General features: G+C 39.7%; 1 protein-coding gene across 2 annotated transcripts; it reads left to right on the plus strand.

Annotated features, from left to right (window-relative positions):
- Positions 1-1,280: 1,280 nt before the first annotated feature.
- LOC117509532 lies at positions 1,281-15,487 on the plus strand. Of its 2 annotated transcripts, none has more exons than XM_034169263.1 (4): positions 1,281-1,418; positions 5,342-5,455; positions 14,666-14,702; positions 14,890-15,487. In XM_034169263.1, exons 1-4 carry the CDS (start codon positions 1,365-1,367, stop codon positions 15,081-15,083), a joined length of 399 nt encoding a protein of 132 aa, XP_034025154.1. In that variant the 5' UTR covers positions 1,281-1,364; the 3' UTR covers positions 15,084-15,487. The 2 variants fall into 2 exon arrangements, with proteins under 2 accessions (XP_034025154.1, XP_034025155.1); XM_034169264.1 differs by having other exon boundaries at positions 14,953-15,487.
- Positions 15,488-15,719: the final 232 nt, after the last annotated feature.

Raw genomic sequence — 15,719 nt, forward strand, 5'->3', positions numbered from 1 at the left:
GAACCAGGACAGGACCAGGTGGCACAATTAAGCTGATGGAACCAGGAGCACTAAGGACACAAGAAACACTAAGTTTATAACATTGAAACATGGAACAGAAAATGCTACAGAGACGAGGCCGAGGCAACTGTAGTTTCCAGTGTCTGAGAGCGTGACGAGAAGAGGTATTTGTACAGGAGGTTGATGAGTGAACAGGTGAATCCAATCAGTTCCAAAGGTGGCTCCAGCAGACACAGGAAGGGAGGGGGAGTGAGGCAGAAAAAGCAGCAAGGTGCAGCAAACAAAGGCAGCATAACACCAATGGTAAATTGGAACCAGTCCTCACAAACACTCTGCTCAAGCAATTAATTCTCTGATTGTGTTCTTACTTCAGGAGCAATCGCATGGGTCTGGGGTCTTCCCCCTTTGCTGTGCTCATTCCTGAAATCCAGGATACTGAGTGTCTGTCAGTCACGATGGTTCAAGGAGGTAGGCCATGAATGCTGGATTCAAATGGTAAATCTTCGGTGTTTAATAACAGGTCAGGTGGGGTTCGGTACACAAAAAGGCAGGGAGACTTTATGATTAATGATGAGTTCATGTGTCTCCTTAAATTGAGTGGAGAGCTGCACAGTGAGGCAGGTGTTTGAAAAATGGAACTTAATGAGCAAATAAACACATCATTTGAGATATTTTTATTATTTAAGGAATGCCAATGTACCGAAACTCCTCACAGTATCTGCATATATATATATATATATATATATATATATATATATATATATATATATATATATATATATATATTTCCAGATTTGTTTTTTTAGATTATGTCTCTCACAGTGGACATGCACCTAAGATGAAAATTTCAGACCCCTCCATGATTTCTAAGTGGGAAAACGTGCAAAACCACAGGGTGTTCAAATACTTATTTTCCTCACTGTATATATAATTTTTTTTTTTTTCTCCATGCACACAGAGCACATCGTCTGATACTGATCTGTTCTGTGAGTCACCTCAGTGTAGCTGACATGTCAGGCCATTTGCGACTTTGAAAGAAGCACTAAAGGATCTCTAAATGTCTGTCTTTTAAAGCCTGATGTGGCTCAGCTGTGAGAGAAGCACTTCAGGGATAAGTGTTCTGCAGAGGAAAAGATTAGTGCTTTATTTCTGTCCTGCAAAGCTCTTTAGCAGTCTTATGTGTCAGACGGTGGGAGAATGAAGTGTGTGTTTATTTGTTCAACACCGTGCCCAGCGATTTGCCCTTCATTACGTACCCGATCGCTGTTGTGTGTGCAACACGTTTCTTCAGCGAGCCCGAGGACAACAGCTGGAAACCGGCGGGGTTTCAGACGCAATAAAGGAATAAAGGAATCGTGGTCAGGATGTTGATCACCATGCTAACAGTGATGTACATGATGGTCAGAGTCATGGAATCGGTAAGAAGATCTCAGTGATTAACAGAAATGACAGGATTTAAATGAGGATGCAAGTTTTATTCTGAATTATTTAGCTAGTTTATGCTTCTTGTTGCTATTGAGATATAATCTCTTTTTTTTAAATCCTGCACAGAAAAATACACTTGTTCCCCCACTGGAGAAGAATTAAAACCCCAAAATCCTGCAAATACAACCCCCATAAATAAATATATATATATATATATATATATATATATATATATATATATAAATATATATATATATATATATATATATATATATATATATATATATATATATATATATATAAATTTTGAGTTAGTGACACTTCATCATATGAGTGTTCATCCAGCTGCACAGCTTTGCTGTTCTTGAATATTATGTTGTATAGAGCATATCTAATTTTTTTTTTTTTTTTATCTCGACACAGCACGTACTGCACTCTAAGAAATGAAACACAGGGGTTTTAAATGTAATTAATACTATTATTTTCAGTATACTTGCAATTGTTAATTTTAGGGATTTAAGTAATAATGTTTCATTTGATTTAATTAATTTCAACTACAATATTGCTTTTCACTTAATTGACAATGTTATGTGGAAAATGTTACCTTAACTTTATTAATTAAATTCAATGTTTTATTTTTTAGAGTGTGTAAACAAAACAAAGTAGCATCTTCAAATTCCACAAAGTCAAATGCAACAAACATACAGTGCTGTCAAACAGTTTGTGTACCTTTGAGCTTTTACACATTTTAATTTGTAATGACATCAAGTTAAAAACAAACAAATAAACAAACAGGCTTCTTTATATTAAAATTTTTAAAATGATGATGTTTTAAACCCATTGTTAAAAAGTAATTTCTATAAAATGACATAAATGAAATAAAAAAAATATGAATCCAAAACAACTAAATCATCACTTTTATGCTCAGTTTTCTGCAGATGAACTTCATTTACATGAATCATTAAGAACTACAAACAGTGTGGTAAATTTGTATAAAGTAGACAGTTCTCAAAAACTGAGACTGTGCAAGAATGGGACGAGTGAGGAAAGCCACCAAAACACCATGACGCCTCTGAAGGAGTTTCTGATTTCTGTGGCTGCGACTGCAGAAACTGTACAAACTAGTTTTCACTGTGAATTTAAAGGATGTCATTTTAGAATTTTTGATGTAAGATGCATGATTTTAAAAAATATTGATGTCGTTACAAAATTATAGTGTAAAACCTCAAAAGATACACACATTTTCAGCAGCACTGCACCTACAAAGAGTTTTAATGTATGATGAACTGAAATGAAAACAGAGATCTAAATCTAAACTGAAAATCTTAAAGCGTTTTTTTTTTCTTTCACAATTTTAAAGACAGCACTGCACCCGTAGAGTACAAACCTCTGCTAACACTATTTCCAATTCCACAAAATATTTTCAAGGTCAAAGTCATGTTATAAGTGGCTTTTCATAAGCTAAAATATAATATAAAATAAAGCTCAAAAGGGCTTTTAAATGCTAAAATCTAATATCTGCTAAATCAGCAATGTGGATCAAACTTAGTCTTTTCATTGAGAGTGCCATTTTGCACCTCATTGTCACAAATGAGTGACTGAGGTACTTTTGACTGAGATATAATGCAAAATCTACACCAAATGGACTTTTCAATATTAAATTCAAATGTCCAGAAAATCCACAATTCGAATCAGATCCAGATCAAACTTTGTCAGGTGATAGTGTCAGTCTGCACCTCACTTTTCAAATATGAGGGTGATTGGGGCATGTTTGGTTAAGATATAATGTAAAATATACATTAATTGGGATTTTCAATGTTAAATTTAAATAGACACAAAATCTGTAATCTGGATCAGATCCAGATTAAACTTTGTCAGTTGATAAAGAATACCATCCTACATACTGCTATCAAATATGAAAACAATCCAATCTTTTTTGACAGAGTTATAAATTCTGGATGCGGATGAAATCTGCCTTACATACTCCATACATAATTCATACATAATACATACTCACTCTATGCGCTGTATATCTGCCGTTAACCGCTGATATCCGCAACTGATGGGGATTTGCGGCTTGGCAGCGGACTGGGACAGTGTGTAAAACAGATATATTGCGTGCCTTTCATGTCCACATCACAAACTAAAATATGTTGTAGTGAATGCATACAAATTGGCCACGAATAAAGCATTTTTATTACATCTGCTTTGCAGCTGATTTGCGGATAATCTGTGAATGCATAACAAACACGTCACGTAAACCCAAAGTATTATATGTGGCAGAAAGCGACATACCTGCCAGTCAGTGCCAGTCCGGCTGTGTAGATCCACAAAGACGTAGCTGCTGGAATCGGGTCTCCTCCAGGACTTTTATTTAACACCAACAAAAAGAAGAGTTGCTGTTTAGCCACAACTCACGCTGAAGTCTGTTTTCTGTGACACTCTCAAAAATAAAAAAAAACACAGTCTCACACCCAAAGCGGCTTTCCCCCTCCCGCTCCCCAAACTCATGAACAAACCCTCGCATGACAACATGAACAACTCTGTGATCAACTTGTCCAAGTCCAGCAAATGCTCCAGAGGCTGTATTGTTGGTGTGAATAGTGATGCCGAAAGGAGCGAGTGTGCTTATTTTATGACCGCAATGCAGATGCCGTGCACGCGCAACATGTGCGCGATGCATTCATAATACACCCGTAATACTGCCGTGATAATATCAATGTGTCCGATCAGTTTCCTCACTACATGCGTTATATAACCATGATTGTTCATCATATATTCGCTATATATTATTAATATATCCGTAATTCATATTGGGACATTTGTCATTTTTGGCCATTTTTGTTGCGGACGAGAACGAACGCCCGAAATTTGTATACTCAGTTCATGCGCAATTAATCCTCTCCCCAGTGGGACACGGCCCTAAAGACAAACAACCTCACTAAAAATACTACGCTTTGTACAGCTGTCTCACCAAACATTAGTGACATAATCAAACTTTAAACCTGTAGAAATATTTGTTAGAAAGCTGAGGTAGAAATGGGGAAATAATGGCCGACCATTAGGACAGTCCGAATTTTGACTTTTATCCCTTGTTTGTAACATTATAAGAAGACAATGCTAAGAAATTCTAATATTGGCACCTATTTATTATTATTCCTTTCTATTTTATTAATTCATTGTACAATGTGCCACCTACGCTTTTTGTTGCTTTGAATTCATTTATATGTAGTTGGTTATTTAATCCATTCAGTTTGACTATTAATTGGTGCAGAGTTCTGTTGGAGCACAAACATGATAATTTACTCAACTATGTCTATAATTTATGACATTTTATCAAATAATACCAATAAAAGATGTTAAGTAAAATAAAAAGGCCAAAAGTCAAACCTGTGGTGCAAGTTTATAGAAGGTGAAGCAATAAAAAGTAACCGATTTGAAACGGCTCACAATCATCAACAAAATGAACCTGCATTTTTTGAACCCACAGATTTTGTCTCTATTTTATTTATTTATTTATTTATTTATTTTTAGTTTTAGAAAACACACAGTCAGAAACTATCACATGACCTCCACCCTGATAAACTGTTTTAATGACTTTCTGGTGTTAGCCCATTTGTTAAGAGGTCTTCCAATGAATTTCATAATAGTTATAAATTCCAAACTTGTTTTGTGTTTTATTATCTGGATGACACCCTTAAACGTTCTGTTCAGTACCTTAAAAACCACACAGGCATTAAAACAGGCTATGAAAGTTGACAACAATGATTAAGGATAAAACATAATATCAGCATGTAGTACCATGTCTGTAACTTCTCAGTCAGCCTGATACAGTAAGAGAACGCTAAGCTTGCCTTGACATTTTAAAGTTGACTCTAAGGTTATTCGATGTATTTAAGCACCTCTTGTCTCACAGATTGGTGTCCGGTTTGTACAGCCACAGGAACCTTTGCCTTACATGGTGTCCCAGCCTTTGCCTTGGCAGGTTCACTCTGTATCGCACAGTCGGAGGAGCAGTAAAATAGATGAGGTAAGTTGTGACCCGATCTGCACGTCAGACTGGGTGCTGTCACGCAGTCATGCTGACGCAACGCAGCAACCGTTTCCCATCTGCACGTGTCTACTCTTCTATGGCCACTGAGTAGGTCCATTTAGGTCTTTGAGCCTTATCTTCCACAGGGTGCTAAGTGCAGTGCAGGCCAGTGTCACTGATAGTTTCCAACCAGTAGAGTTGTCATTTTCATGCACAGCGCCCACATTCTTTAAATGAGCATTTCTGGTGTAACAGTCAGATGTGGGCAGGCTGAGTACTGGCAGATTGCTGCAGTGAGTCAGCACAAAGTGTTTGCACTCTAGATCACCAGAAACCTTTTGTAAAGTTGAATGTAAAGTATTTCTCAGATTTATATGGCATGTACACTCTGCTTGTGCACACAATAAAAGTGAATTTGAGATCAGATGAGATTTATTGTCTTCGTCATTACACGAGTGCAACAACAATGAAATTATGTTTACACTCCAATTACCTCAGACAAAATACAGCAATTAATCCACAATTATTACTAGTTTACTGTAATAATGGCACACATCAGAATTAAAGACAACACATATACATTTGACATTGTTTATGTGCACTAAACTTGAAGCAGTCCATCATCCGAATTGAGGTAAAGTGGGTGAAGGCTGCAGCAGGAGGGGCTCGCGCTGCCCAGCTTGGGGAGTTGAAGGCTGCAGCATTAAAAACCACACTGCCTTTGAGGTGGCAGGGAGGAAGCCAGGGTAAGGGGAGTGGAAAGACACAGAAAGGAGGAGAGGAGAGGGGAGGAATGTGGCCGTCCTTGCCGGAGTCCCAAGCTGTTAAAGCAGTAACTAGAGCACCATGCTTGTTGAGAGCAAACCTCCACCAACACTAGTTTCCAATTCCACAAATTTTTACCTTGGAAACAATTTTCAAGGTCAAAGTCCTGTTAGAAGTGGCTTTTCATAAGCTAATATACGCACACTCATCTTCAACCGCTTAGTCCAATCAAGTGTCATGGGGGCTGGAGCCCATCCCAGCAGTCATAGAGCGCGAGGTGGGGTACAACCAGGACAGCTAGTCTGTCGCAGGGCCACAAACAGACAAACAAACACAGTCACACCCACTCGCACACCTATGGACAATTTAAAGATTCTAACCTAACCCGCATGTCTTTGGATGTGGGAGGAAACTGGAGCACCCGGAGGAAACCCATGTAAACACGGGGCGAACATGCAAACTCCACACAGAAAGGCCACAGGCGGGAAACGAACCCATGACCTTCTCGATGTGAGGCAACAGTGCTAACCACTAAGCCAAATTGTGACTTTGTGGTTTTTTCCCTTTGTTCAGGAATCGTCGTTGCTGTGTAACCAGGCCATTATAAAGCAGTATGCAGACTGCCTCTTGGAAAATCTGACCACAATGTAATTCATCTTTTGCTTAAATACAAAGCTGCAGTCAAAATAATTAAAACAGTTCATAAGCAGACACAGGTGTGGTCCGATAAAAGTAAAGAGCAACTCAGAAACTGCTTTGATGAAACAAATTGGGACATTTTCTTTTAATCCTGCCAGGATGGAGATGAACTCACTCACACCATCACATCTTACATTAAGTTTTGTGAAGACACTGTGTCAGACACTAAGACTGTGACAACATTCCCAAATAACAAACCCTGGGTATCCAAACAATTGAAAATCTGTCTTAAAGGCAGTAATGCATTATACTCTGCCTGGATTACTTCATCTTACACTCAAAACACATAACTAATTTCAATCCCTTTGCACCCGGGTCCTCACATTATGCTCAGATTACACACTTTACCAGTACAAAATACAGCCTTTATTGTCATTGTACATACATACAATGAAATCTGTCCTCTCCATTTCACCCATCCTAATTAATTTAATTCAGTTAAATTTATTGAGCTTATAGAGCGCCAAATCACAACAGCGTCACCTCAAGGCGCTTCACAGAAAACAACAACAAATTAAACCAAAAGATCAAAGAGCGTAATTAAAAGATTAAAAGCATAATAAATGAATTACAGAAATTACAGTTAGACACAATCCAGCAGGGGTGGTGGCCAAGTGGTTAATGCGCTTGGTTTCAGTGCAGAAGGTTCCGGGTTCAAATCCCACCCCTGCCACATTTCTTCATGTAATGTGGAGTTGCGTCAGGAAGGGCATCCGGCGTAAAACCTGTGCCAATTCAACATGCAGATCCACCTTGGATTTGCTGTGGCGACCCCGAGTGCAAACAAGGGAGCAGCCGAAAGGACTTACTCACAGTTAGACACAATCCAACCACTAGGAGCAGTTCACAGCCACAGTCCGGCACCTGGGGACCAACCCCAGATGTAGCGATGCTGCCTTGATTGTGGGAGGAAACCGGAGTGCCCGGAGAAAACCCACACAGACACGGGGAGAACATCCAAACTACACACAGAAAGCATGAGAAGCGATCATACGACCTTCTTGCTGTGCAGCACCAGTGCTAACCACTAAGCCACCTTGCCGTCAGTATAGTTGAGTTGGGCATTACCCAAATTCACCTGTACGGTGCACTTTAAACCATGTACTATAGATTGACAAAATTGAGCCTTTTGAGTTTCTTACATTTCTACAATAAGACACGTCAGTAGTATTTTAAAAAAAAAAGCATAAAGAAACTTTAGCCTCTTTAAATTTTGCCAGCCATTGTGGTATGAACTTTGGCCTAGGTTTTTTGTACTACAGGCATGCTATTCAGCCACATTTCCATAAAAGTTCCTGTGTTCAATCAATTTTGACACTCCTTTTAAATTGTGCTCCTTATGCAGAATGGCAGAATACTGAAGTGCATATGTTTACGCACATCCAAGTTGATAAATTCCATACTTTGCATAGAAACATTTATACGTACGTGCAGTTAAAGCACAAACCTGTGCATTCGAACACTTGATAAATGAGGCCTCAGGTCGTAATTTACGGGTCAGATCCCAAACATTCCATGTAATTCAAGCCACAATTAAAACCCATTGTCATGAAAAGTTGCTGCAGGTTGGGTCGAGTCTGGAATAAACACATTTTGGTGCCTTTTAACAGTTTTATTCTGAGCAGCAATCTGCAGAGTAGTTCATCATTGATCCCCCAACAAAGATATTTCTGGTTTGGTTTCTGAGTTACGTTTGACCCGGCGCTGCGTACCGATCAAGCTCACAAACGCAACCTTTGTTCATGGAAAAATGTGCGGTTGACTAAAAGCTTGAGTTCCAACATCAAAAGGTTAAAAAGATCAACTGACAAAAACCATAATGCCAGATGAAAGAACAGAATGAAAAGCCGGAGGTGGGCACATGTAACTTTGTGTGCGTGTGTGTTTGGTGGATTAAAAATAGAGAATCGACCTCATTGGCCCATAGCGGGTTGACGGGTAAGAAGACTAAACTGATCTCGTCATCAGCTTCTGGTTTACCTGCTGTGCTTCAGCTCTAATCCCGGTCAAGGGGATTTGTGTTTTACGTTTCTGTTATGTTAATTTAAAAGACAAGGGAATTCATTTTCATTTTTTTATTTATTTTTAGCATCAAAAAGCTGCCAAATTTTGGGATTTCTCCTCTTGGTAAAACCATTTTCTTGAATACTACAAAAATTGGTTCATTCGCACAATACCTTATCTCAATGTTAACCTTTAATTTGAAATTTAATTTTTCTCTGTCTTCATGCAAATCAAGTAAAGCTGCAGCCACAAGACAGAAAAAGATGGGACGATGTTGAAAATGGCAATTACAAAAACAAAAAACACACAGTGATCCTTATATATACTTTGAGTTTTATTTCATAGCACAGTATGAACCCAAGATATTTCATGCTTCATGTGGTCAGATTCATTTAATTTGTTAACTGTTCCTGCGTTTAAGGCATGCAACACATTAAAAAAAAGTTGGGATGGGGGCAGTTTATTCTAAATAGGAGGAATAAATCATCATTTTTACAGCCAGTTTACTTCAGATAAGTCAGGGGATGAATACATGAACATTTCAAAGTCACTGAATAGGTCTTGCACTTCATTTACATCAATCATTAAGAAAGAGAAATAGTACCGTCCTGTATGACTAATCTGTGAGTAACCACACTGGAAGGAGACAAGTGAGGGAAGCTACCAAGACACTCAGACAACTCTGAAGGAGATATAGGCTTCTGTGGTTGTTTTTGGATAAATTGCGTAGTGCAAATTTTATCTGTTGCATCACCAGTTATACAAATCACGATGAAGTGGTAGTGAAGAGGAATTTATTTCAAAGAACACACAAAGTTTCCTAGAAAGCACATGGAAAGCCTAAGCCTAGATTTGATCTGTGTTTCTGTTTCACAATCATTCTCTACTCCACTCCAACATCAAGCTGTGAATGGGAATGCAACAGGCAAATGTTGCACCATTCTCAGTTTCTCCACTCACATCCAGGGAAGCTTCTACTTATTTCAGAGTTGTCTTGTGTGTCTTGGTGGCTTCCCTCACTAGTCTCCTTTAAGCATGGTTACTCAGTTTTTGAGAACTTCCCACTTGACACAGATTCAACATACAGCACCAGACTGTCTCTTAATGATGTAAATGAAATCCAAGACATATTCAGTGACTTTCATAACATTCTGTGAAAATGGACTCAAGGACATATTTATATTTAAAATCCATCAAAGCGCTGCTTATTTCCTGGTGTTCACCTCCACACACACAAGTCAAAACACCTGTTAAATACTTTTCATATCAGTGTAACTGGCTATAAAATCATTTTCACACTCATGGAAGTAGTGTTAAACTGTGATTCTGTTGTGTGAACGAGCTGACTTTTACACTGCCTGCTTGTTTAACACTTGATTGTTAAACAGTCATGATTTACATAAAACTGTGCAAAAATCTTTGATTCATGACATTTTTCACCCAGATTTTAACTTTCAAGGAGCAGATTTGAAATGTATATTGTCTAGGTCAAAATCTCAGATAAGATCATTATTAAAAATGTCATAGAGTACAAACGTAGTAATACCGTGCTACAATACTGTCACCGTCCAAAAGTGAAAAATACAGTAATACTAACTTTAAGTCATATATACGAGGTCTATTAGAAAAGTATTCGACCTTATTATTTTTTCAAAAACCATATGGATTTGAATCACGTGTGATTACATCAGACATGCTTGAACCCTCGTGGGCATGCGAGAGTTTTTTCACGCCTGTCGGTTACGTCATTCGCCTGTGGGCAGTCTTTGAGTGAGGAGTCGTCCACCCGCTCGTCGATTTTTTTCATTGTTTAGGAATGGCTCAGAGACTGTTGCTTTGTTTGATAAAACATTTTTCAAAACTGTAAGGCACAACTGAGTGGACACCATTCAATAAATTCAGCTGGTTTTCGGTAAAAATTTTAACGGCTGATGAGAGATTTTGGTCTGGTAGTGTCGCTTTAAGGATGGTCCACGGCGCCTGACGGCGATCTGCGCTTCGAGGCGGCAGCGTCTCGCCGTTTCAAGTTGAAAACTTCCACATTTCAGGCTCTGTTGACGCAGTAAGTCGTCAGAGAACAGAGAACTTTCAGAAGAAGTCGGCATGAGGAGTTTATTCGGACATTCCATTGTTAACGGTCATTTTGTAATGAAAGAACGTGCGGGCAGAGTCGCATGTCGGGCTGGACCCGACCGCGGGGGGTCGCGGCAGGAAAAACACCTCCGTTGGAAACCTTAACGGGCAAGTTGGAACATGCCCAAGCTGTTAAACAATTTCTCAGTTACTCACTTGTTGAAAGCCATTAAAAGCCGCCTGAATTCTACAAATGGTTTTCAACACGGAGGTGTTTTTCCTGTCGCGGCGCACACAGATTTGCCGAGTCGTCACGGAAACGACTCGGCGAATTTGCGCGTACGTCTTTCATTAAAAAAATGTCCTTAAACAGTGGAATGTCCGCATAAATTCCTCATGCCGGCCTCTTCTGAATCTTCTCTGTTCTCTCACGATGTCCTGGGTGAATTAAGCCTTAAATTAGGATGTTTTAAGCTCGAAACAGGCCGACGACAGCGCCTGGAAGCGCTGCAGTCCTTACACCGACAGAAACACCCCATAATCTCTCATCAGCCGTTAAACTTTTCACAGAAAACCATCTTAATTTCTCGAATAGTGTCCACTCGGATATTCCTCACAGGTCCAGAAAAAATTTTGATAAAGCAACGCGCGCCGTCTCGAGCAGCGTGTGAAACAAAGGAATTCAGCCGAGAGGGCGGGACCACATCTCACTCAAGGCCTGCCCACAGGGAAATGACGTCACCGACACGCGTGAAAAAACTCACGCATGCGCACGAGGGTTCAAGCATGATTGGTGTAATCGCATGTCATTCAAATCCATATAGTTAAAAAAAATAATAAAAGGGTCGGTTTATTATCTAAGAGGCCTCGTATATTGCTCACCTCAGCTAGACAATACACCCCTTATGTTTTTATAAATAAGACTGAATTTCAATGTCCAATGAGGTTTTATCACCATTATATTTAAAAAAAAAATGTTATTGTAACATACAAGAGATGATCAATATCCATAACAATACACAGTCGGTTTGTTATGTACGGTACAGTGCATCCAGAAAGTATTCACAGCGCTTCACTATGTCCACATCAATTACAGCCTCAAGTCTTTTTGAATATGATGCCACAAGCTTGGTCCATCTATCTTTGGGCAGTTTTGCACATTCCTCTTTGCAGCACCTCTCAAGCTCCATCAGGTTGGATGGGGAGCGTCGGTGCACAGCCATTTCAGATCTCTCCAGAGATGTTCAATCAGATTCAGGTCTGGGGGCTCTGGCTGGGCCACTCAAGGACATTCACAGAGTTGTCTTGAAGCCACTCCTTTGATATCTTGGCTGTGTGCTTAGGGTCATTGTCCTGCTGAAAGATGAACCATCACCCCAGTGTGAGTTCAAGAGTGCTCTGGAGCAGGTTTTCATCCAGGATGTCGCTGCATCTGCATTCATCTTTCCCTCAACCCTGACTAGTCTCCCAGTTCCTGCTGCTGAAAAACATCCTTTTGTGCCTTTTACTAAGGAGTGGCTTCCATCTGGCCACTCTACCATACAGGCCTGATTGGTGGATTGCTGCAAAGATGGTTGTCTTTCTGGAAGGTTCACTGTAAAAAAAAAAAAATAGTTGAGAATACTTCAAATTTGCAGGCAACAGTTTACACTAAGACTTTTATTTTGTGCCGATGATGAAATATATGTTATAGTATATAGTTCATCATCGGCACAAATTAAAAGTCTTAGTGCAGACTGTTGCCTGCAAATTTGAAGTATTCTCAACTATTTTTTTTTTTTTTTTAGAGTGTTCTCCTCTCTCCACAGAGGAATGCTGGAGCTTGGACAGAGTGCCCTTCAGGTTGTTGATCACCTCTCTGACAAAGGTCCTTCTCCCCTGAACTGTTGTGTGGGCCGCCAGAAGAGGAGGTACTGCTGGCCCACCACCAGAGGGCGCCCTGCCTGAAGTGCGGGCTTCAGGCACGAGAGGGCGCTGCCGCCACGGACACAGCCGGGGATGACAGCTGTCACTCATTATCTCTTGACAGCTGTCACCCATCTACACTTCATCATCTCACTCCATAAAGACCGGACGTCATCTCCACCTCGTTGCCGAGATATCATCTACCTAAGGAGGTAAATTCTCAGCCGTTGTGATTGTCCGTTACAGACAATATTTTTGCTTGTGCTACTTTTGCAGTTGAGTTTCTGTGAGTGGTTGTAGCTGAGGCTGAGTTGGGCCTGACGCCTTCTCACCCCAACGTTTGATAAGTACACTTACAACTGCACGTGCCAGCTTTCTGAATGAGAGGTGGAGGTGGAATATCCACCATAAGTGTTACTGGGTGTTCATACACCCACATTTGATTGTTTCTGCTCCTCGCCAGCAGTACCAGATCCGACACGCGGAGACGGTGGCCACCTGGGGACTCGGAACTTGGCGGCTCCAGTATTTTCCAAGTTCGGTGGCAGAGGAAATCGTGTGGTTCCGGTTCTTCTCAGGACAGACGTCTTCTATCCTCGAGCCTGCCCACACGACACCTTTGTTAATTGATTTTTGTACAGATTCTATAATCTGCTGTGTTGAGTTGTGCTATTCACAACAGTAAAGTGTTCATATTTGACTTCCTCCATTGTCCGTTCATTTACACCCCCTGTTGTGGGTCCGTGTCACCACACTTTCACAACATGATCACTCAGTTTAGATGGGCGGTCAGCTCTAGGAAGAGTTCTGGTGGATCTGAATGTTTTCCATTTATGGATGATGGAGGCCACTCTGCTCACTGGGACCTTCAAAGCAGCAGAAATGTTTCTGCAGATTTATGCCTCGAGACAATCCTCTGGGAGGAATACGTGTATATTTGATTTCTTAGTTTAAAAAAAAAAAATTTAATTTGCAAAAATCTAAAACACCAACATGTTTTCCATTGTCATTATTGGGTAGGGGGGTGACTTTCATCCATTCTGGAATAAGGCTGTGACAAAGTATGGAAAAACTAAAGCACTGTGAATACTTCCTGGATGAATCGTACCATGAGCTGTAATGTTATTGGTAGATTTTCAATTCACTTTCCTAATTGCATCTGTAACATGGGAACTTAATAAATCACAAAGTGTATTGAGCGAATACACAATGTCATCAGAGTGTGAAATTAATTAAAAATGTAATCCTTGATTAGTTTGTAGGAATGTATGCACATTGTGTGTGTGTGTGTGTGTGTGCACGCGCACTAACAGACATTCAAGCGCAAACTTAATTGAAAATGCCCTTGCTTCAAAATATGTTGAAAGTAATATTACTTTAAAATGTCAGCAGCTTTTCCCCTTCATTTGGAACTGCCCCAACATTTAACGGAATATTTTCAAAGACAGGCGCTGAATCTTTTTGGTTGCAATCATGTGCCTTATACCCAGCCCAGTCTCACTGTTTTTATTCATCTTCCCATCACGAAATGATACAAATTTTTGTGACTGTTTTTTTAAAACTCACTATTACTAACCCTACTCTTATACCACACCAAATTTAATAACCTGACTCCATCATTTGCTGTAGCAATCCTAAAATTTAAATTGCTCTTCCCGTTTATGAAACAGAGACAAAAGCTTACATCTGGAGGTCATGCGTCCGAGCACATTGTCCATTCCTTTGTGTTTTCTAACACGCAGCCATTCTCTTCTTTCACAGTTTGATCGGCGAAACAGCATGGGCGTGTACAGAAAGAGTAAGTCATGCACATCAACATGTTTCTTCAATTAAATGCAGGTTATTTTTCTTCTGTGAAGAGTCATTTTTTTTAAGTTTCAAGCCAGTAAATCACATCCAGCTAGCTACAGGTTAATCAGAAAAATAGCCCGCTGGAATCGAAGCTAATACCTATATCGTGTGTTTGAACCTAATCATTGCTACAGAGTATGTCTCCATGGCTATTGCCTCTACCTCTCTGGCTATTCCCTGTGTCCTGTCGTGTTCAGACTCCAATGCCAGCAATGGCACCGCCACCGCTGTACCCCCCCTCAGCCCGGTAGAAGTCGAGAAGGCCGCTTCTACGATCCAGACGCATTTCAGGAAATTCCAACAGAAAAAGCAGAAGAACAGCAAGTAGATATGGACAGAAAACAGTCTGTACGGCAGGACGGGTTTAGCAAGCGTGAGAAACAGCAAAAGAAGAGTCATCAAGGATGTGTCGCCCCCTGTGATCAAACATGTATTTATATAAATATGCAGACAAATACACATTGAATCGAAACAAATGACACTGTAGTTGATGGTGTAATTAAACGTGTGTGTAATACAAGTTACACAGGTGTTTGTGAGTTGCTGAATAAATGTGAACACTATAGGTGAGTGTACCTTAAGGATGATGGTGGCTGTGACTGAATGTATTATTTGACTGTCATTTATGTTTCAGTAGTGTTTATATGTAATAAGCCTGTCTTTCCTTCACAAGTGATCAACTGTTGTTTTTGTTTTATTACCCAATGCTGCCCTCTAGTGTCAGAATCTGGCTGTAAATCACTGTCATTAAACAGATTTACAGGATTCCGTTTACAATTAAATAATACTGTATAAATTCACCCGTGTAAAAATTAGTAATCAGTTAAAAAAATACAGACTGCTGTTTTAAAGGGTAACATGAGCTAATCTAGAAAGAAATGCTTTACTCAGCTTTGTTGTTCTTTGTCTTCATTTTGTTTTTTTTTGGTTGGGACTAAAATATTTCAAAGTAAATTTTGGATGT

This window comes from Thalassophryne amazonica, chromosome 4, assembly GCF_902500255.1.
Source record: "Thalassophryne amazonica chromosome 4, fThaAma1.1, whole genome shotgun sequence".
NCBI classification, from domain to species: Eukaryota; Metazoa; Chordata; class Actinopteri; order Batrachoidiformes; family Batrachoididae; genus Thalassophryne; species Thalassophryne amazonica.